This window comes from Meles meles, chromosome 4, assembly GCF_922984935.1.
Source record: "Meles meles chromosome 4, mMelMel3.1 paternal haplotype, whole genome shotgun sequence".
Taxonomy (NCBI): domain Eukaryota; kingdom Metazoa; phylum Chordata; class Mammalia; order Carnivora; family Mustelidae; genus Meles; species Meles meles.
Window position 1 is genome coordinate 44,370,856 of NC_060069.1, and position 23,446 is coordinate 44,394,301.

The 23,446-nt window shown below is 50.2% G+C and overlaps 1 protein-coding gene across 4 annotated transcripts; it reads right to left on the minus strand.

The window, feature by feature from the left end:
- Nucleotides 1-1,350: 1,350 nt before the first annotated feature.
- On the minus strand, nt 1,351-19,351 carry PIGZ (phosphatidylinositol glycan anchor biosynthesis class Z). Of its 4 annotated transcripts, XM_046004008.1 has the most exons (6): nt 19,195-19,351; nt 15,330-15,455; nt 8,926-8,989; nt 4,546-4,741; nt 1,521-3,088; nt 1,403-1,439 (listed from the first exon to the last, which is right to left on the minus strand). In XM_046004008.1, exons 4-5 carry the CDS (start codon nt 4,661-4,663, stop codon nt 1,521-1,523), a joined length of 1,686 nt encoding a protein of 561 aa, XP_045859964.1. In that variant the 5' UTR covers nt 4,664-4,741; nt 8,926-8,989; nt 15,330-15,455; nt 19,195-19,351; the 3' UTR covers nt 1,403-1,439. The 4 variants fall into 4 exon arrangements, with proteins under 4 accessions (XP_045859961.1, XP_045859962.1, XP_045859965.1 ...); XM_046004005.1 differs by having other exon boundaries at nt 1,351-3,088; nt 4,546-4,744; XM_046004006.1 differs by lacking the exon at nt 19,195-19,351 and adding an exon at nt 17,929-17,971 and having other exon boundaries at nt 1,351-3,088.
- Nucleotides 19,352-23,446: the final 4,095 nt, after the last annotated feature.

The window sequence follows — 23,446 nt, forward strand, 5'->3', positions numbered from 1 at the left end:
TGACTGGGAGGGCCACTGCTTTGGGCTGCCCCAAACCTTAGCCAGCAGAAGGCAGGACTAGAAGAATGCTCAGGCTTGGTCATTAGTGTCGGTTTGGTCTCCAGCTCTGTATTGATTTACAGCTCAATGATTTCTGTGGCCTGGGTGCCTCTTATTTTCAGGAGGTGGTAGAGATCTGAGGAGGGAGAATGAGGAGAGGGTGAGTGCTGCAGCGCCTCACGTTCCCAGTGGATTGGTAGGCGTGCCCTTAGATGGGGTGCCCCTGCCTGGGGCTGTGAAGATAGCTTTCATCACCCACATGGCATGGGGTTTGCTCTCTATCCTTTGAAGCGGTTTCCGATGGGGGCTTTGAGCTTCGTGAGCAACCAGACTGCATTTAAGAAGTCTCTGGGAGCACCAGAGAGCTCCCAAGTGGAGACAGCTACTAATTCTCCATTCCCACTCAGGCAGGCTGAGGACGGGGAACATCTGGGCTCCCCAATCCGGGAGAATGATCCTTAAAGCGTGAGATGCAGAAAGGTCCTACCCCCTCCCTCAGGGACAGGAGTAGAAGAGAGTGAGGAGAGCAATTCTAGAACTACTTGTTTTGGTAATAACCCCACACGGAGACAGCAGGCCCCAGAGTGCCATTAAATACACCGCCACACTGGGGCTGCTTAAAGAGTTGGGACAGGGGGCGCCTGGGTGGCTCAGTGGGTTAAGCCGCTGCCTTCAGCTCAGGTCATGATCTCGGGGTCCTGGGATCGAGTCCCACATCGGCTCTCTGCTCAGCGGAGAGCCTGCTTCCCTTCCTCTCTCTCTGCCTGCCTCTCTTGTGATTTCTCTCTGTCAAATGGGTGAATCTTTAAAAAAAAAAAAAAAAAAAGAGTTGGGACAGATATGCTTGTTTAGATGGGGGACATGCACTGCAGACCAAGGCATGACACAGCGTTAGCTGGTAGACACCTCAGAGACACTTTTATCCACTGTACAGACTGACAACTGAGGCTAGGTGAGGGGAAGGGGCTTTCTTAAGATCACACAGCCAGACAGTGGCAAGTAGACCAGGGCTAGAACTCGGGTCTCTGGAATATGAATTGCCCGCTCTCTACATCACCACTGCCTCCTTCCTGGTGATCTAGGAAGCCGGAGGGTTATCCCGACAGGAAGAGATAAGGCATCCTGGAAGGTTTGAGAGAGGAATGCCATCTGCATGCAGATCTCTCTCTTTTCATAACCAGGTGCTATTACATATCAAAATATCACAGTGGCTAGAAGGAATAGGGCAGGAACAGACCTGAGGCTGTTCACCAGACATCGGTTACACCAGGTTCTTTGGGGAACTTGGTGTCAGGATTGTGACTGGTCAGATCTTTGGTCTTTAAGGGGAGGAGGGTGCCAGCTTACCCAGAAGGCAGAGCAGCCAAAGCCCATGCACAGGAGAGGCCGAAGTGGGACTTCTGGAAGGGAAAGGAATGGAAGAGAATCAGGGCTCTGTTCCAGCCCAGCTACCCACACAGAAGGTGCAGTGGTGCCTTCACCTACGGCCAATGCATGGGCGGTGGCTTTTTGGTCACATTGCCAGGCTTCTCCCCCAGTTCCAAGATGTGAAGGCTGAGATGGTTCCTCCAAGCCCCACTCAGCAGAGAGGACAGGGCTGGTGGGTCTTCCAGGGTCAAGTGGGGAAACAGGAGCGTCTCACTCTTGAGAGGGAAGTGGCACTTCTCCATGGCAGGCCTGGCGGTGCCCGGGGTCACCACAAAGAGGCGGCAGAGCCACGGCCCACCAGCCACCTGGCAGGCTGGTTGCCTGGTGAAGTTGTTCAGGGCTTGGCACAGGACCCAGTCCTCAGTCCCAGCCAGGTCCACCACCTCCACGGGCGAGCCCAGGCCTGGGAGGTGGAGAAGGTGCCTGGGGGGCATGTAGGTGTGGGTGAAGAGGAGTGTGTAGTGGGTGGGTAGGCTGGGGGGTGCGGGGGCATGAACCACCTGCTCCAGGTGCCCCAGGCCGGGCACTACGCCCCCCTGGTGCAAGCAGCCAAAGAAGAGGGCACCCAGGACATTGAAGAGGACCAGGGGGCCCTTGCAGGGCACAGATTGGGTCTGTGGACTACAAAGCAGGACGAGGGGGACTAGGAGGGGGATCAGGAACCGAGCTTCCTGGTGGCTAAAGGCAGAAAGCAGGGCCAGAGGCGTGAAGTAGAGGAGCAGGAGGCGAGACCTGGGGCCAGAGAGCAGCCTCCTGCGCCCCAGAGCTCTCAGGAAGCCCATCTGTGCAAAGGCCTGGCAGCAGGCTTGTAGCTGTAGCCACGCCGCCTGCAGGGCCTGGGCATGCAGCATCCCAAAGAGCAGGAAACCGTTGACGGCCAGGTGAGTGAGCCGCAAATGTGTGCCATGCCTCGCCAGGTTCTGAGGATCCAGGTTGTAGTACAAGAAGTTGGCAGGTGTAAGAACAAGGGTGCTGGATCTAGAGGGACTGGAGAAATACCAGCTGTCCACAGCCACGAACACCGCAGCCACGAGGCTCGCTCCGGGGAGCAGCGCCAGCATTTCCTTCGCCAGCGACTTGAAGCCAGGGCCTGCGGCCCCGCGGCTGCTCCAGAGGAAGAGCGGGACCAGAGCAAAGGCCAGAAACGTGGGCCGGTTGAAGAAGCCAGCAGCCACGATGCCCCCCAGCAGCCAGCTGTGCCCCCATGGGCCCGGGGCGGGCTTCCTGCGGGTGGGGCTCCAAGCCAACTGGGGGGACACCACCGCCAGCAGCCCTGCAAAGAGCAGTCCCTCAATGGCGTTGGAGAAGGTCCTTGTGTAGAAGACCAGGGTGACATAGGAGCCGGACAGCAGGACCAGGGCGTTCCAGCGCTCCGCCCCCCACAGCGGGGCCAGGTGGTACACCGCCACGTCCAGGGCAAAGGAGAGGGTGGTGAGGAGGAGTCGGGGCCCCACCAGCAGCACGTAGCCACTCACTGGGCCCCGCCGCGGCCCCCACTGCTCCCAGAGCCTGAGCAGCCAGAAGGCGGAGCCGGAGGTCAGCAGCGGGAAGAGCACTGTGCGGCAGGAGCCGCTGGGGTCGAATTCCCAAGGCCGCACAGCCTCGACGCCCAGGATGTCCTCTGCGGACAGAGAAGCGGAGGTGAGCCAGGTCCAAGCTCAAGGACAGGGGTTGCGGCCCCAAGATGTTCCCACCCTCTCGTCAGCATGCCGCACACACTCCCCGGACTCTGGGGACCGTGGGTTTTACGCCGGTGATTGGGTTATGTTGCAGCGGACGGGACCGTTGGGTAGGTGATAACCCAAAGGGAGGGGCGCCTAGGTGGCTCAGTAGGTTAAGCATCTGACTCGGGATTTTGGATCAAGTCATGATCTCAGGGTCCTGAGATCCAGCCCTTCTTGAGGCTCCATGCTCAGCAGGGAGTCTGCCTGAAATTCTCTGTCTGCGCCCCTCCCCCACCTCTAAAATAAATATCACCCCCCAACCCCCAAAAAGAAGAAGAAGGTAAAAAGGAAACAAAATCAAGGTCAGATCAATCTGGCTGGGTGTTTTCGTTTTTGTTTTTTTACTGGCTCAGGTTAAAAAAAACTAGCAAAGACTGGACCTTTCACCTGAAGAAACAAATCCCGCTGTGAGCCCTATGGCAGGGCCAGCTGCATGTCTCCCCAGTATCCATTGCTTTCTTCCTTCCTTAGTCTCTTCACTTGGGCATTTGGTCAGATATAAAGACTATTTTTCAGCTTCCTTCACAGCTAGGTGTGTTCATGTAATACATTCTGACCAATGGGATGGAAATGAGCAAAAAGTATGTGACATTCAAAATATGCCCTTAAAGGGGTGTCTGGCTCACTCAGTCGGAGGATCATGTGACTCTTGATCTTGGAGCTATAAGTTTGAGCCCTACGTTGGGTGTAGAGAATACTTAAAAAAATAAATCTTAAAAAAATATATGCCCTTAGAGAGAGCACGCATGCCCATCTCCTCTCCAGTGGCTGGAAAGACTTGATTTTAGACTTGATGGCTGGAGCTCAAGCAGTCATTTTGAACCATGTGGAGGTTCAAAACTATGAACCATGTGAAGGAGGAACCCATGTGCCCACAGCATCTGATAGTCCCTATCAGCCATCCCGTTGATATATTCTACAGCACTCTGCAGATAAATTCTAACAAGTGAGCATTCCAGGCCTGGATTCTCTCACCCCTCAGAAGAACCCAGAAAATAAAAGTTTCAGTATCTCAGACCACAGCCCTATGTAAGTTTCCCTAAGCACCCAGGAAGCCCCGCTCTAAAATCTCTCCACTGAGGAGTCCAAAACAACTTTCATTCTGAATAATCGGTACTGTTGTTCCAAGGAGGAAAACATCAAAGAGGCTGGCATTTCATTAGTACTGTCCAGAAGGTCAATGTTGCTGGTCAGGAAGGAGAGGTGAAATTCCCACTTGCAAGTTCTTATTCCAGACAGGCTCAAGGATTTACTGCTCAACCCCAAAGACAAGATTCTCCCTCCCCCTGAGTATCCAGACAGCAACCATCCAGACTTTGCTGCTGCATATCTTAACCGCATGCAGGGAACTTACCTGCCATGACCTCGGGTGACTGGAAGAACTCATCTGGGTGCACGTAGCCTGTCTGCGGCAGGAGACACCACACCAGGCGGAGAAGGCTGAGGCTGGCCCACAGCACGCGGAGGGCCATCTTCAGATCAAACTGCTGGATATCTGGAATGGCTTCTCAGTCCGCTGCAGACACTATTCTGGTTCCATGGACCCGCACCTGCTGAGGATAGCCTGTGTTAGTTGTTACAAGGGGAATTATACTGTGTTCAGTTGTCCGAACAAATTTAAAACGGGTCTACAAACAGTAAGAGCTGATGTTTACAAATGCTCATTAAGTACCAGGAACCTCACATGCATGTCTCACGTCATCCTTTCTACAGTCTGGGGCCGTGGGTCTTACTGTGGCCATTTTTTAATGATTTTATTTATTTTGTATTTTGTATTTTATTTTTATTTATTTTATTCAGAGAGAGAGAGAAAGAGAGAGAGAGCATGAGCTGGGGGGAAGGTAGAAGGAGAGGAAGAAGCAGACTCCCTGCTGAGTGGGGAGCCTGACTTGGGACTTGATCCCAGGACCCTGGAATCATGACTTGAACTGAAGGCAGACACTTAACCAACTGAGCCACTCAGACATTCTTTACTGTCTCCATTTTACATACAGGGAAACTAAGGCCTCTGCTGAGTGACCTGGTTACTTGCCAACCGTATTTGCTAAGTGTCTAAGTATGACATCTGCAGATAGGATTTAGGGTGGCCTCTAAATACGGGTCTCACTGCCCCATCCTGTTCACCAGCTCCTGTCTACAGGCAAGCATGGCAGCCTGTCTCTTGCACTTCTGAGAACTTTGCAACCTCAATGCATTCCATCCATTTCCCTGCAAAAATAGACGACATGTGACCCCACTGTCTCCAGTCACTCCCTCCAACCTTCACACACCCTGAAAGTTACCTTTGGAAGGTGATAAGAACTTATAGCTATGGTCTGGCTGTGTGCGCCCCACCCCACTAAGGTGTTGAAATCCTAATGGTTGATGTGATGGTGTGAGACAGGTGAGGCCTTTAGGGTGGAGCCCTCATGAATGGGGATTATTGTTCTTATAAAAAAGACCCCACCGAACTCCCTCCTCCCTTCCATCCTGTGAGGATTCAGTGGGAGGGTGGCAGGAAGAGGGCTCTCATCATGCCGGCACCTTGACCTTGGACTTGCAGCCTCCAGAAATGTGAGGAATAAATTTCTGTTGTTTCTTAAGCACCCAGTCTGTGGAATTCTGGGACAGCAGCCTGAGCACGTGAACACACTTCCTCCTTGTGGGGATTTTTACTCCCCTGACTCAAAAGTCAGTAGGACTCTGAGCCCGTGGCGTGATGGGCCTCCTTCTCAGACATCAGCACCCTCGTATCATCTCAGGTACACAGAAACACAAGTTTGATTCTCCTCCAAGGAGACACATGGTGACTCTTTTTCTGAATTCAATATTTTATTTTATTTTAAAGATTTATTTATTTATTTGATAGATAGAGATCACAAGTAGGCAGAGAGGCAGAGAGAGAGGAGGAAGCAGGCTCCCTGATGAGCAGAGAGCCCAACGTGGAACTCGATCCCAGGACCCTGAGATCATGACCGGAGCCGAAGGCAGAGGCTTAACCCACTGAGCCACCCAGGTGCCCCCCCCATCCCTTACTTCAATATTTTAAAGCATGGCCTTCAACAGCCATTGTTCTCAGGTGGAATATGTCTTCACAGAGGAGAGCAGAGAGAGGGAAGCACCAGAACAGGACTCTAGCAGAGGCTGACAAGGGGCCTCTTGATCCTTACTAACACCTCAAGGAGTCTGAAAGATAACTTTTGCAGTCTCTGCTCCAGCTTTTGGACCGAATTGTACAGATCCTCTTCTCCAGAGCCAGTGAACGAGTATCCCGACTTTTAGAGAGAAGTTGAGGCCAAGCTTGGTGCTGGGATGCAAGCAAGGATTCTATTCTGCCCCAGGCAATGCCTGAAAAAGAACTTCAATTTCCTCTGTTTTGACCTTAGCCTGTACTTCATCACTGATTAAATTCTTCTTCTTTTTATTATGTTCAGTTAGCCACCCTATAGTACATCATTAGTTTTTGACGCAGTGTTCAATGATTCATTAGTTGCATATAACACCCACTGCTCATCACAACACGTGCCCTCCTTAATACCCATCACCCTGTCACCCCATCTCCCCACCCCCTCCCTGCTGAAATGCCCAGACTGTTTCTCGGGGTCCGCAGTCTCTCATGGTTCATCTCCCTCTCTGATTTCTCCCCTTTTGGATTTCCCTCCCTTCCCCTATGATCCTCCTTGCTATTTCTTATGTTCCACATATGAGTAAAACCGTATGATAATTGTCTTTCTCTGCTTGACTTACTTCACTTGCATAATCCCCTCTAGTTCCACCCATGTTGATGCAAATGGTGGGCATTCTTCATTTCTAATGGCTGAAAAATATTCCATTGTATATATGGACCACCTCTTCATTTATCCTTCTTTCCAGCTTATCTCTTAACTTGGGCAAAAGACCCTGCCAGCAAAGCACCCCAGGGAGGAGGGGAGGGAAGACCAAACCTACCCCTTTAAGCAATAAGGATGGCCCTGAGCCAGCAAGCCCCATGTGAGTGACCCCAAGACAATGATAGACCTGACCTTTACTGTCATCACAGCTACAACATACCTTCACAGCAGCAGGTAGATTCGTGTTTGATTAACTGGGGACTACCACTTAGTCAAGCTGACACAAAAAACTGACCACCACACCCTAAATAATCTGGGGTTTATAACCGTGTTTGAATTTTACTATTTATTTTTTAAAAAGATTTGTTTGTTTGGGGCACCCGGGTGGCTCAGTCAGTTGAGCATCTGCTTTAAGCTCAGGTCATGACCCCAGGGTCCTGGGATCAAGTCCCGCATCCGGCTCCTTGCTCAGTGCGGCATCTGCTTCTTCCCTGGCTTGTGCTCACTCTCACACCTTCTCTCTCTCTCTCTCTTTTTGACAAATAAATAAATAATAAAATCTTTAAAAAAAATAAAAGATTTATTATTTTTTTAAGATTTTATTTATTTATTTGACAGAGAGAGATCACAAGTAGGCAGAGAGGCAGGCAGAGAGAGTGAGAAGGAAGCAGGCTCCCTGCTGAGCAGAGAGCCCGAGATCATGACCTGAGCCGAAGGCAGCGGCTTAAACCACTGAGCCACCCAGGCGCCCCTAAAAGATTTATTTATTTGAGAGAGAGAGTAGGGGCAAGGGCAGAGGGAGAGAGTCTCAAGCCTTTAACTTTTCAGCTCATTAATTTTGAACCCCTTTTCTATGAGAAATATTTAAGATAATACATTTTTCTTTAACTACTGTGTTAAGGGCTCCTGGGTGGCTCAGTTGGTTAAGCGACTGCCTTCAGCTCAGGTCATGATCCCGGAGTCCTGGGATTGCGTCCCACATTGGGCTGCCAGCTCCACCGGGAGTCTGCTCCTCCCTCTGACCTTCTCCCCTCTCCTGTTCTCTCTCACTGTTCTCTCTGAAATAAATAAATAAAATCTTTTTAAAAAATAAATAAATACTGTATTACTTGCATCCCACAAGCTATACTACATAATATTCCCGTATTTTCATCACATTTGGTTATCAAGATTTTCTAATCCTGAGACAGAGCAGGGACTGGACTGGGATCCCCTCAGTCCTGACCAGGAAATCCAGTGTTCCTTGATAGTGGAAACCCCGTGCCTCTTGACTAGCATATCTTGCAAGAATGCAAAGCAGGATGCCTCTCAAAGGAAGAGTTCAAAGTAGTCTGCACTAGGGTGGACCCCAGCGCTGGCCTATCACTGACCTTTCCCCTCATTATAATACTAAAACCTCGTGTCTCGTATTAATGAGACATGCAATGCCTAAGGAAGCATGTCCTGTTCATTGTGTCCGCACACACGACTTCCTGTGTCTCTCTCCACCCTGCACACTCAGACGTCACTCCTTTCCTGCCACAATCTCTTTAGGAACTTTCCCCTGCTTTTGTTTGGAGATCTGGCAGAAGAACGCTTTCCTTTTCTGCTGTCTTCCTGGTGCTGGAGCATAAACCCCCATAACAGCCTTGCCTGGAACTTCCTTTTGGCCTCTAACAAATTTGTATTGCTCAGAGACCCCAAGGACCCTTGTTGGTAAAAATTTAATTGTAATTTCTCCTTTGATTAATGCTTTATGGTTGAAGAATTTAATTTTTTTGATCAAAACTTTATTTTTTATAGCAGTGTTATGTTCACTGTAAAACTGAGAGGAAGGTTGTAGAGGTTTCCCATATATCCCCCTCCCCCAACACATGCATAGCACCCCCCTCCATTATCAACATCCCCCACCAGAGCGGAACATTTGTTACAACTGATGGACCCACCTTGTCATCGTCGTCACCTGAAGTCCTCTGTTTACATCACAGTTCACTCTTGATGTTGAATATTCTATAGGTTTGAACAAATGTATGATGACGTATCCACCATTATAGTATTGTAGAGAGCATTTTCACTGCCCTAAAGATCCTCTGTGCACTGCCTATTCATCCCTCCCACCTCCAACATTTAATGTGTAAGGGTCCATTTTTGCAGACATTCCACGGATGCTTGAGAACACCATATATCCTCTAGTTACTGGAGACAGAGTTCCACACCTGTTCTTTAGATCAAGTTTCTTAATTGTGTTGCTCAAACCTTTTACATCCTTAATAATTTTCCACCGCTTATTCTACACATCACAGAAATGTGTGTTGAAAGAGCCAATGTGGTAGTGAACTTTTCTAATTTTCCTTGTGATTTTGTCATTTTAGCTCATTTTTAAAGCTATGTCATTGTTTTTATAAAAGTTTATAACTGTTGTGCCTTATTGGAAAATTGAACATTTTATCATTATACAGTTATCTTTTAAAATATATCTTTTTTTAAAAGATTTTATTTATTTATTTGACAGAGAGAGAGATCACAAGTAGGCAGAGAGGCAGGCAGAGCCAGGTCGGGGGAAGCAGGCTCCCTGCTGAGCAGAGAGCCCAATGCGGGGCTCGATCTGAGGACCCTGAGACCATGACCTGAGCCGAAGGCAGAGGCTTAACCCACTGAGCCACCCAGGCACCCCTATCTTGTTTTTTAAAGATTTATTTATTTTAGAGAAAGAGTGCATGTGCGGGGGGTGGGAGAGACAAGGGAGAGAGAGAATATCAAGCAGACTCCCCACTGAGCATGAAGCCCAATGTGGGGCTCGATCTACAACACTGAGATCACGACCTGAACTGAAATCAAGAATCAGATGTTTAACTGACTGAGCCACCCAGGCATCCCTATACAGTTATCTTTTTATCTCTCATGTTTTGTCCCTAAAATATTTTCTCTGATATTAATATACTTACATGAGCTCTCTCTTATTTAGTATTTACTAGTATATCATTTTAATATTTATTTTTAAATTTTTTCTGTTGGAATCACTTTTAATATTTAAACACAAAAATTGAGCCCTTTTTTCTGTTTTAGACATACGCGCGCGTGCGCACACACACACACACACACACACACACACAGAAACACACACAGGTCTCTAGTAGCCAAAATGGGCGAGAAAATGAGCTCCTGCTCTGTCCGCCATGGTCCCCACCCTATGGTTAAAGCTGCTGCCAGCCCTTCCTCCTTTCCAACACAGAAATTCACAGCGGATGCTTTCCAACTACAGCTGTAATGCCTTCTGTATTTCATACTTGTGTGTATGTCACTTCCCAACATCTCCATGCTCAAACACAAAAATGGCCAGGGGCACATACTTCCCAGGAGCATCAGTCCCTATGCCTCAGTGGGAGAGTGAGGAGATTTTCGCGTCATGAGAGATTTGGCGAAAGGGGTGGGATGGCCAGAGCTGGAGTAACCATCCGCATTGCTGCACTCTGGTGTCAGAGTGAAGACAGAGGAAATGGGACAGCATGGAGGGCACAGTTGCAAGTTGGGAGTCTCTGTGAGACACTGGGGAGAATTCTCCATGGCGGGTGTAGAGAGATCAATGTGCCAGTGTTAAAAAAAAAAGAAGAAGAAGAAGAAGAAGAAGAAGAATCCAAATAATCAACAGTTCCAACACTGTTGAATTTTCAAACTTGTCCCACCAAGACAAGTCACAGAGTAACAATCTAGATCTTTCCACGAAGTGGAGGTCGAGCCCTTGGCATGCCTCCTGAGAACCTTATGTGAGGCCCTACAAAGTATTTGCCGTTGCTGTAGCTGCTGCTGCTCCATTTGCAACTTCTCTGTCTCAAGAACAAGAGGGAGGACGAGGATCATGAAGGAGGTGGTCCCAACCCATAGGGCTGCGGTGGAAAATCTGTTTGGTTTCTGAGCCACAAAGATGGAGAGATCAAAAGGGGCTCCAGCCCCAGACGGCAGACTTTCTGGGAACATTTCTGATAGTCCCCACAATCTCTCCAAAAGGGCTTCCTCTAGCTCTTCCTCAGTCTTCTTGGCATTGCCTTTTGATAGCAATTCCTCCAGGGACGGGGCACCGCGGGGGCTGCCGGTGGTGGCCAGTACTGTAATATTTAATACATTATGTTCTGTGCTTTCACTATGTTATGATTCTGGGTGTGCATTTCTTCTTTTTTAAAAGATTTTATTTATTTATTTGACAGACAGAGATCACAAGTAGGCAGAGAGGCAGGCAAACAGAGAGGAGGAAGCAGGATCCCAGGGAGCCCAACGTGGGACTTGATCCCAGGACCCTGAGATCATGACCTCAGCTGAAGGCAGAGGCTTTAACCCACTGAGCCACCCAGGCACCCCTGGGTGTGCATTTCTTTTTAGCATAATTAGAAATGTTTTTGGCTTCCTGACTTTGTGGATAAGGGCCCTTTTCCATCTATAGATAGTAATCTTCCTTTTTTTTTCTTTCAAATTTTACCTCTTCTCTCTTCTTTCTTTATTCTCCCTCTGGAAGTATGATTAAATGTATGGTAGACCTTGTTGGTCTATCTTCCATGTCATTTTAACTTCTACTTCTGTATTTTCTATATCTTTGTCTGTCAGGTCTTTCAGCTAATTTCTTCTGCTCTATCTTCTACATTCCTAATCATCCTTTCAGCTGTATTTAACAAGCTGTCAAACCTACTAAGAGATGCCTGCATGGCTCAGATGGTTAAGGGTCCTGGGATCTAGCTCTGCCTACTTGTGATCTCTGTCTGTCAAATAAATAAATAAAATCTTTTAAAAAAAAAACCTACTGAGGTTTACTTTTCAATTTTATATTTTTCTTTTCTATCAGTTGTTCTTTTTTTCCCACATTTGTTGCTCTTTTATCATATTTTCGAGGCTCTTTTATTTTTATATTACATTAAGCATACTTATTTGTTATACTAGATCTGATAATTCCAACATCTAAAGTTTTTTAGGTCTGAATCTGCTGTCTTGTTACTGCTGGTTCTCACTCATCGTGCCCTGTTAACTTCTATATTTACTAAATTATTTTATTTCATTTACTCCGTGGACATAACCTGTGGGAATTATTTGAGGCCAGGGATGAAGGCAAATTTCTGAATTCCACTGAAAAGGATTTACACTTGCTTCTGTCAGGTACCTGGGGGTATCACAAGTCTGGGACCAATTTTGATAATATTATTGGCTCCAGGTTTTTGTTTCTGTTTTCTTTTAGAGAAGCTGGTGCCTAATCATGTGAATTCAGGCTAAAAATCTATATGAGGGCAGGTTCGTGGTTACAATCCCAGAAACAGACTGCCCTACCTGCACCCTGATTCGATTAGCCTCAAGATCCAAGAAAGGCAGTTTTCCTTACAGTCCTCTGGGGATGGAACAGTTTATTTCTAGGTCCCCTTTATACTGAGAATGTAGTCCTCTGGAGTCCCCATTTCGAGAGAGAGTCTCCTGTCAGGCTTCTCTCTCGAGTGGGCTTCAGGATTTATCTTCCATCCTGCCAGTCCTGAGAGATCACAAAAACCCATGCTCATATGCACTCAGTTCTGCATGGGTCCCGAGTCCAAGTCTGGCTTCAAGGCTCTGCAGGCCTCTCTAGGCCCCTGCTCTGGTGACTTAGCATTCCTTACCTTTTGTTCAGCCCACATATTGTTATATTTATTATAATAGGTTTTGTATAAATAATACAGAGGAATGCAAGTAGAACTGCCTTTCTTGGAATCTAATGCTAATCAGATTAGGGAGGGCACAGGCTCTCCCCAGAGAATGTGTGACCGCGAGCCTCCCTTCAGTCTAGCTTTTTAGCATGAATTCACATGATCAGGTACTACCCCTCCCACAAGAACAAAAGAACCACCCAAGCCTGGGGCTGATAATGATTAGAAATGGTCCCAGACTCAGAATGCATATACAGTAATGACATCTGATAGATTATATATGAATTATTATTTCACATTTATTTGTAGAGAGAAGGGTTGGCATAAGAAATAAGCACGCTGAGAGATAAGATGGGGGTTGGGAAAGGCTACGTTAGTTTCAACTGTGTCAGGTAGTTTTCAAGGAAGTCATGCACTCGGGAGTCAGCTTTGGTCAGAGAATCTCGTGGTCATTATCTGAGACAGGAAACGTGAGAGGACCGTGCTGCAGCCACAGAGGTGCTTTTTCAGGATGCGGTCCCCAAACTCCTACGGGGAATTTGGGTGTCTCCACAATTACTGAGGGTAGATGGGATGGGAAGATACCATGTCAAGGCCTCTGAAGCTGCGTCTAGAACTGCCGGGAGGCTGCTCCTCCACGTACGGGATGGTGGGTGATCAGGGGACCTTTGGGATAATGACTCGAAAATGAGGCCTACAGAACAAGCCAGACTGTGGCCATATGGCCTCCAAGAGTAGGGGCAGGGTAAGAGAGGGACTGGCTGGGATGGCTGAAGCCGACCTCTACTCACCGGCTCTACCCACACTCACGCCTGCGGCTGGCCTGCTACTACTCAGGGCTGCGACTAGGAACCATAGGATTGAGTTTGGTCTCTCTGGGGGCTGTTTGACAATTCAGGGAGGCCTTTTAGTGTATCTAATATACTTTTAAAGAGGAAAGGCAATTATCTTATGTTCTCTCTGATATGAGGAATCTGAGAGATAGGGCGGGGAGTTTGAGGGGTAGGGAAGGAAAAAAGAAACCAGATGGGATCCGGAGGGAGACAAACCATAAGAGACTCTTAATCTCACAAAACAAACTGAGGGTTGCAGGGGGGTGGGGTAGGGATAGGGTGGCTGGGTGATGGACATTGGGGAGGGTATGTGCTATGGTGAGTGCTGTGAAGTGTGTAAACCTGGCGATTCACAGACCTGTACCCCTGGGGCTAATAATACATTATATGTTTTTTTTTTAATACATTATATGTTAATAAAAATAATTTTTAGAAAAAGAGGAAAGGAACCACACAATGTTTGTTTCATATGCTTCTGTTGCTTAGCAAAATATCATGAGCATCTTTCCACACGTTGTAAGCGTCCCCTCTTACTAGCCACAATCTTTCCATCCATTCCCTACCTCCTTGCTCCCCCTGTTCTCTTCAGTCGGCACCTTCCCTTCATCATAAACATGTTTGATTCTCTACCATTCCTAGAAAAACCACCAACCCAAACTCTCTCTGAAGCTGAGCTGCCTCGATCCGCTATCCCTCTCTCCGTTGCCCTGCAAAGGATTCCTTAAAACATCCACGTTCACCGAATTCGCTCCTCACGTCTTGCTGGCTCTGCCCACCTCCACTGTGCTGACACAGCCCTCAAGAGCCTCCTTGCTTTTCCAACTGTCAATGCAAGGACCACTTCAGGCCCCCACCTTGCATGCCATTTGACAACAGGGAGCCCTTCCACAATTCCCCGTCACCTTCTGCGGTGCCTTCCTACACCACAAAAGGCTGGGAAATAAAAAGCTACCTTTTGTAGATCCCCTGGAAGTTGGGTTATACAAATTAGGTTTTAAGAATTGAGAAAGCAGGGGTGAATGGGTGGTTCAGTTGGTTAAGCATCTGCCTTTGGCTCGAGTGATGATCCTGGAGTCTTGGGATCAAGTCCCCCTGCCATCTCCCTGTCATGTCGTCCCCCTGTCATGTTGGGCTCCCCGCTCAGCGAGGAGCCTGCTTCTCCCTCTCCCTCTGCCCTTCCCCACCCCTCATGCTCACTTGCTCACTCTCTAATAGATAAATAAAATCTTAAAAAAAAAAAAAAAAGAACCGGGAAAGCAGATGTGAGACAAGCATATTTCTGCAGTTGGCCTTGTCTTCTCTGGGTAAACAAGGTTATGGAGATATGGAGTTTTTCCTGCAGCAGCTTTCCAGTGTCTGTCCCCAGCTTTGTAGGGACAGAGACACGGCTGCAGTTAGGGCGGTGTCCTGATTCTCAGCACCTAAATATGACTGAGTTCCAAAGGAGCCTTAACACCTGCCTGACTGTCATACGCCTCCCTCTCATGAGTTACTTCTGGGGATTCAGCGTCTCCCCTGGAGGCCCAAATGACAACTCCTTCCAATGCCCCACAATTTTTAGTTCTTGTATATAAATTCCTTTTCCGCTGGCTTCTATTTCTCATACTGAACTCTGGTCATTTGGTCCAGAGGTGGCTGTAGGTAGCAAGCCCTCAAGGATGAGGACATTCCTACGCTAAAAGAAAGTAACTTGGCATTGGCAGCAGGGAACACCTGGGCTCTGCGTAGGTCTCCTGGGTAGCGGATGCTCTGGGCCATGGCTCTGAGCTGCACAGCCTCCCCCCTTCCTCGTGCTTGTCCCCACAGCCCAGCGCTTCTCAGTTCCCGAGCTCTACCACACCAGCAAAACCATCCTGCACTCACCTGCTTTTCCATCTTGACCCTGCGTCTCGTTCTGATTTCATCCAGTGCCTCCACGTTGAAGGGCCCCTTGTCACCCTTCTTGTGGACCTTCTGGGCCCCAGGCCCCAGCCCACAATTGGGTCCACCCTGTGGGGGAAAGAGAACTGTGAAAGGGCCCAGACACATGCTCCCCTGCCTCCCACAAGAACAGACAGACATACGTACATGCATGGGGAAAAAAAGAAAATGAAAAAAATAACTAGTAGTCTACCTTCCACGTCCAAAAATTTTTGGCAAAACAAAGATATTTTCTGGCAAATAAGAACTGAAAGATCTCCACAAGCAGACCCTCAGAACATTTCAAAGGACATGTAATATATGTATTAGGTAGAAGGAAAAATGATGCGGGAGAGAAGGTCTGAGATGGAAGCAGGAATAAGGAGCAGAAAAGTTGGTTATTAGAAGGGAGATATCTGGGACGTAGAAGCCAAGCAAAAGCTTTCCTTCTTCCTTTTGTTTTCTTCTGGCAAGTAAGGTCAAGGCGATGGGTAAGTTTTATTCCTTTCTTTGTCTCTCTCTCTCTCTTTTTTAAAGATTTTATTTATTTACCTGACAGAGAGAGAGAGAGAGAGCGGGCGCGCAAGCAGTGGAAGCGGCAGGCAGAGGGAGAGGGAGAAGCGGACTCCCTGCCCAGCAGGAAGCCTGACTCAGGACTCAGGACCTCAGGATCATGATCTGAGCTGAAGGCAGACCCTTAACCGACTGAGCCACCCTGGCACCCTGATGTAAGTTTTCTGACGCAGTGTTCCTTGTTAATTCACCGGCTGTGTGGGTGCTGGCAGGCAGCTGGGGTGGTTTGGCCACAGCTGCCCGACTCTTGCATCGCAAACACAGCCCCGTGATCTGGAAGTCAGAGGTTCCGGCGCCGGCCTCCTGTGTCACCTTCTCCTGACACAGCCACAGAGGCAGCAGCTCCTACCGAGGGTCAGTCTTGCAGTGTTCTAGAAGTCAAGACCCTGACCATCCAGCAGCTCCCAAGGTTCATAAGCAGCTACTTCCCTAAATTAAATCCCACAGTGATTATAGTTCTTGTTTGGAGACAATATCAGCAACAAAAACTTTGATTCACACAGGCTTTAACAATTCATTACATCATATGACAAGACCACGAGAGCCTGGTGCCAACAGGGCTCCTTTGCTACTTCCCAGTGACCCTTATAATTTCTGCTTCTTTGTGTGGACATGGTCCTCAGGCTGGTAGCAAGACAGTTTGTCTCAGCCATTCCATCCAGACACGACAACAGTGAGAGAAGAGTCATAGATTCCTCCCTTGTGTATCACTTTTATTGTTGCTTCTTTTGCAACAGTTTTATTGAGATATAATGAACATACTACATACGCACTTAAAGCGCTCAATTCAGGGGTGCCTGGGTGGCTGGTCCGTTAAGCCTCTGACTCTTGGTTTTGGCTCAGGTCCTGATCTTAGGGTTGTGGGAGTGCGTCCCGCATGGGGCTCTGTGCTCAGCACAGAATGTGCTTGTCCCTCTCCTCTCTCTCTCTTCCTCGAATAAATAAAATCTTTTTTTAAAAAAGTGTTCAACTCAATAGCTTTAGTATCTTCACATATTTGTGTGACCACTGCCTCCGGTCAATTTTAATCTTTTTTTGTAAGATTTTTATCTATTTATTTGACAGAGAGAGAGCTCACAAGTAGGCAGAGAGGCAGGCAGAGAGAGAGGGGGAAGCAGGCTCCCTGCTGAGCAGAGAGCCCAAGGCAGGGCTCCATCCCAGGACCCTGACATCATGACCTGAGCGGAAGGCAGGGGCTCAATCCACTGAACCACTCAGGCGCCCCACCTCTGGTCAATTTTAGAACATCCTGATCACCTCAAGAAGAAAATGCATACCAGTGATTTAATCATCTCCCGTTCCCCTGCCACCACCTCAGCCCTAAGCAAGTGCTACCTACTTTCTCTCCCTATTTCCTTATCTCCCAGATTTCCCTATTCTGGACTTTCATATGACTAGAATCATACAGTACATGGCCTTTTGTGGATTGCTTCTCTCACTTAAAATGATGTTTTCAGAGTTCATTCATGGTATAGCCTGTGTTGGTACTTATCTGCTTTTATGGCCAAATACAATCCCACCGCTTGTATGTAGCATACTTTGTGTATCCATTCATCTGTCAACGAACATTTGAGTTGTTTCCACCTTTTGGCTATTACAAATAACGCCACTATAAATATTTGTGTGTAAGTTTCTGTGGGACCTAATTTTTTCATTTTCCCAGGTATTATACCTAGGAGTAGAACAGCTGGGTCATATGGTAACCCTACGTTTAATTGTTTGAAGAACTGCAAGATCATTTTCCAAGTGGCTGTTCCTTTTTACGGTCCCATCAGCAATGCATAAGGGCTCTCATTCTCCAAATCCTGGCCAACATGTGATGTTATCTGACTTTTTGATTCTAGTCATCCTAGTGAGTGTGAAATGATATCTCCTTGTGGTTGTCGTCTTCATGGGCATCTTTTTTTTTTTTTTTTAATCAAAAAAATCTTCTAGAAGTCCCTCAACAGACTTTCTGTCAGGTCCCATTGGCCAGAAAGGGATCAAATACCTTTCATAAACTAATCACTGGCAAGGGCCATGGGATAACCAGGGGCAACCGTGCTGCTGGTTTCGAGCTGGGGCTGTGGGCTACCTTCTCTGAGACACACAGAATCCCGAACGTGCTGACCCTGAGAACGCCAGGTTCTGTTAGGAAGGAGGAAGAAGACAGAGGATCAGTCAGCTGTGTGGCTCCTACATGTGACTTCCTCAGCACCAAGCTCTGGTGGCTTTCCTCCTTTTTCTATAACCATTTGTTTTGATGCTGCTCTTCCTCTGTCTACCCTGAAATGCCAGGGCTCCTGGTCTTCAACTTCCGCCCTTCTCAGCCTCTACACTCTTTTTGGATCATCTCATTTACTCTCCTGGTTTCAATTTCCGTTTGATGACTTCTGAAATTGCTTCTTCTCTGAGCTTCAGATTTATTGATAATAAATAATAACAATAAGAGAGTTGCCATTTTTCGATATGTATTATGTTCCAGACACCACACATTGTCTCCTTTTATTCTCATTTTATCCCAACCCTAAAATTCTATTACTATTGCTATCTTATGGATGAATTAACAGGTTTAAAGAGATCTAGTTTCTTGCCCAATGAGACAGAAGAGTAGGGTGATGAAGGTGGGAGCTGGACCCAGACTGTTTGACCCTGGAGCCTGGAGCCACTGCCTGTTAGGCTCCTGCCCCCACATTGAACACAGGGAAGCCAGCCAGAACTCATCTCTTTCCCGAAAACCAGCCCTGCCCCCATCCCCTACAGCAGGGGTGGAATGACCGTTTGCCCAGTTATTCAGTACAGAAATCCAGGGGTCATCTTCCCTCTTCACTCCTTCACTAAGTGATACTAATTTTCTTTCCTCCCTTCTTTCCTGCCACCCGCCCGCCCTCCCCCCCCTTCCTTCCTTCTTCCCTATCATCTCTACAACCAAAGTGGGGCTCGAACTCACTGAACTCATGACCCCACAATCAAGAGCTGCATGCTTTACCAACTGGTACCGGTTTACAAGGCCCACCAGTCCCCACCATCCCCACTCTCACCCCTGTGGGTGCAGAACTTGGCGCTCCAGAAACATCATGTCCTTCTGTAGTTACCCCTTCTATCCTGCCTTCTCACCTCAGTGCCTCTGCTCACATTGCTTCCTTGGCCAGATATGCTTATAATATAAAGGTTAAAACCTCTTTGGAGTCCTAGGGCCAATTTCAAATCCTTGCTGTCACTTGCTCACGACAAAAGGGCACTCTATCTGTAAAATGAAGTTAACAATAGTACCTACCTCAGAGCTGTTGTGAAGACAACATGAAAAAGCAAACATAGGGATGCCTGGGTGGCTCAGTCGGTTAAGCGTCTGCCTTCAGCTCAGGTCATGATCCTGGGATCCTGGGATCCTGGGATCCAGTCCCACATGGGGCTCCCTGCTCAGGGAGGCAGGCGTCTCCTTCTCCTTCTCCCTCTGCTGCTCCCCTTGCTTGTGCTTGCTCTGATAAATAAAATAATAAAAAACAAAACATAACAGTGGTTTCTTTCATTATTCATTTTGCTGCAACTGCTGAGATCCCCCAGAAGCCCTCCCCAATCTCATTTCCACAGAGTCCTGTGCTTCACGGTGCAGACCCCTGGCGCTGTCTGATTGCTTCTCAGTCTGGTTGAGATTCCTCCAGGTCTGGGATCCGCTGGTACCTATCTCAGCACCTAGAATCCACCCCGTGTGCTTACTGTGGGGCGGGGGGTCAAGGACAGAGTCGGAGGTCCCCAGAGGAGGTGACAACGCAGCAGGACACTGAACTTAACAAGTGTGGGAAGTTCTCCAGAAAGACCAGGGTGCCGCTCCCCTGCAGCTCCCCAGGCGGAGGCGAGGCTGCAGGACTGGTCCCTTCGACCAGGTGTTCAAGGGGGAGGAGCCAACGCCACGGGGTGTGGCCACTACTCACCTAAACCCAATCAGGATAGGAGGCTGCTCATGCCTGCCCAGGAGCACGCTAAACTACCCAAGTGGAGATCCAGTCCTGCGGTCACAGCTGTGTGGCCCTCTCCCGGACGGGGATGAAGGGAGGGTTGGGGGAGATGGGCAGGGTGACTGTCTCCAGGAGGGCAGTGGAACAGCAGGTTCTAGAATAAAGGGACAGCGCCCGGGGTCACGGAGCTCTAATTGCGGGGCCGGAGAGCGGGCGCTGATAACCACAGACAGGGACATCCCAGCGCGTGTGAGGGGCGGGGGGGGGAGTTGTGTGAAGGCAGGCATTAGGGAGAGACCATCTCGGTGGCAGGGGTACTCTGAAGCGGAAACCACTGGTCCGGGCGCGTCGGGGGTGGGTGGGTGGGGGGTGAAGCTGGGGACGAGATCGCTTCAGTGGGGCGAGAGGACGGGAAGGGAGGCCGCGCGGCTCCGGGGAGCTGCGGGTGTGCAGAAACACTTGTCTTTCTCGCTGAGTCAGAGGGCGGGGCCGGCTCTCGGTGCCCCACCTCTCTCCCCTGCCCACTGCTTGGCCCTGGGGACACAGCTGTGAGCGAGCGTGGTCCACAACGGCAGCCATGGTGTGGTGGCTTCTTCCAAGGAATGTCCCTACCTTCAAACTCAGACTTTCTCAACAAAGCTCTGGGGCACTGCTTTACGGGAGGGGGGGTGGGGGGATCCCACGGTTCGGCCCCTTCTGGGGACCCAGCATTTGGAACAGGTTTTGAAGACAGTAGGGCAGGGAGTGTCGGAGGAGGCGGCCCTGGCCCAAAAGCCAAAGGCATCTTCAGATAAGACGTGCTAGGACCGTGTCCCTCGAGGCCAAGATATTGTCCAAACTCTGAAGCCCATCGCACGGGCATAGGGCAAGAGCCGCTGTCCTGAGTCCATTTGCCTGTTTGGCGTCGATTTCATCCTCATATCAACCTTGATGGCCCCAGTAAGCCCTGCAGGGCATCCCACCCTGGAAGCCTAGGGAGGCCTGACTCTGGCTTCCTCTTTCCCCGGGCCGGCCAAACGTGCCCGTGTTTATCCTTTGATTAAGAGAGAATGCAACGCAGGACACGGAACACACCTGCGGGAGAGTGGAAGGCACTAAGGGATCTCCACTGACTGGCAGGTATTCATGAACAACCTGTGACCGCAGGTTGTTCTGCAAAATGGGAACTCTGCTCTGTATGGGGAATTTCTGGGTGTTAATAACTGTGACACTGGTTCCCGGTTTTATGAGGCCTAAGTGTCTGAGGGCGAAGAATGATGTTCAGAAGTAACGGTGAAGGATGTGCCCCTTAGGGAAAACTGCAGCCATCTTTGCCACAGAGTATGTTCGCCATCCCCCTCCCCCGCGAAGGTCCAGACGGCCACCAACCAGAACAGTAGGTGCTCAGGGCTACCTGAGCCTCCTGGACTACAAGCTTTTGCCCTTGTCCCTGCGCGCATGCGACTCCTGGGCAAAGAGCCCATCCTCCCAGTCTGTGAAAGGGCAGGCGTGACCCGAAATGCACCCGGCAGGACCGGAAGTGGAGATTCTTCTCGGCTGAATTAATGCAGATCTTTCTGTGCTTCACAGACTAAGTGCTCAGCCCTTCGCAGCGTCTTTTGGGTTCGTCCTCACGGGGACCCTGGGAGGTAGCATGATATTCCCATTTTATAAATGAGGAAAGTGAGGCTCTGTAAAGTTGCAGAACCACCAAAGAACAGCAGCTGGTACCAGGAGAGGAGTCAAGCCTAGGCCTCTGTCTGGGACCCAGGCGAGCGCTCTAAATAAAGTATACTCACGGCCTCGCCTCCCTTTCCCGAGAAGGTCTCCCCTAGCCTGGGTCCGGTTAGTGCTCAGAGCCCGCAGACCCGGGTCTGGGGGAAACTGCCCACCTCACCAGTCTGGAGCATCTGCTGGTCTCCTGGAAGCTAGCAAAAGTAGGAAGGGAAGCAACTGCCCGTCCTCCCTGCCTTGCCCTCCTACCTCCCTGACCCCCATCAACTCTGCTGGAGCCGCCCGGGCCGACTCACCGGCGCGCGGCCTCTGGGCTGCACTTGCGGCGCTGGCGTCGACCGCCCCCCAGGGCCTGACCGGGGGTGGGCCCGGAGACACCCCGACCAGAGGGCGCGAGGGGTGCGGTGTGTCCTCAACGCAGCTGCGGCTCTGCCGGGTTCGGGGAACTAGGCGCACCACGCAGTGCGCCAGCCAGAGCGGAGAGGGCCGGAGACAAGTGCGCCGGCGGGCGGGGCCGCCCAAGTGCTTCCCCTGAGGTCCCGTGGTGGGCGGTGGCCACGGAGGGGGGCGAGGAGGGAGAGTGATAACGGAGGGTCTGGGTGTCCCCGGGCCTTGGCACGCCGGGCAGTGGTAGAGCTCTCCCCTCCCCGCATTCCAGCCCATGCCCCTAACAGCCCCCTACTTGGCGCGCCACGCCTGGGGGCCGCCTCATTAGCTCGAGGAACAGTTCAACAAAACATCTCTAGGCCACTTCTTCTGTCCTTCAAAATGACAGTTTCGGAGTTCTGTATGGGTGGGGATTGGCTAAGGCTCTGAGGACCTGCTCTGAGAGGAAGAAGATCCGGGAGGAAAGAGGCGCCGCGGTGTCTTTCTGCGGGCCTTGTCGCAGAAGCGGCGCCAGAGAGGCCGGGGCGGTTCCGCCCGGAACGCAGCTGGGTCCCCGCAACCGCCAGCTGCAGCGCCTTCCACCCTGGAAGCCGTCCCCCGGCGGGCGCCGCTTCCCCCTTCTGTATTCCGCCAGTCGCGGCCAGAGGGCTGGCCCCACGTTGCCCGACAGCCGGGGCTGGAGGGGGGGCGGTCATCGTGTGCCCGGGAGCCGCGGCTCCTCTGTCCGGACGCCAGGCCCTCAGAGGTGGCCGAGCAGAGCGTGCGGGTGCGGGACGGCGAGCCGGCCGCTGGGCTGCAGGGGGCTGGGAGGAGGGCGTGGGGCCGCGCCGCGTAGCCCCCATCGGCGCAGGACGCGGCGCGGGTACCACCTCTCCGGCCCCCCGCGGGGAAGAGAGGCCCCCACCCGCGGGCTACCGGGCGGAGCTCGGCGCGTCCCGGGGGTCTCGGCGCCACTGGGGGCGCCGGGGACTGTGACGCGCGGTGGGGCCTGGCTGACACCGCCCCCTAGCGGGGGGAATGTTTCACTCAACCTCCCGGTTGAGGCTGACCGGGCAGAAACGTGAGAGCCTCTCGCCTTTCTCAAATTAAATTCTCAAAATCATTTGGGAAGGTGTTTAGCAGAATCCCTTCACCTGTGTTCTCCTTCATGCCTCACAGCAGCTCTCTCATTAAAAAAATACCTCAATAAAGTAGGGTTATTGTTTTGTTTATTTACATACGGTAAATACCGGAAATTTTACATACTGTATACCGTTCTATAAATTTTGGCCGATGAACACACCAGGCTAACCACTGTCCCAGTTCAAGATACAGTACGGTTCCCAGTCCGGGACTGGCTCTGGTTAAGTGATTGCCTTCAGCTCAGGTCATGACCCTGAAGTCCCAGGATGGAGTCCTGCATCAGGCTCCCTGCTCCGCTGGGAGTCTGCTTCTCCTTCTGACCTTCTCCCCTCTCATGCTCTCTCACTCTCT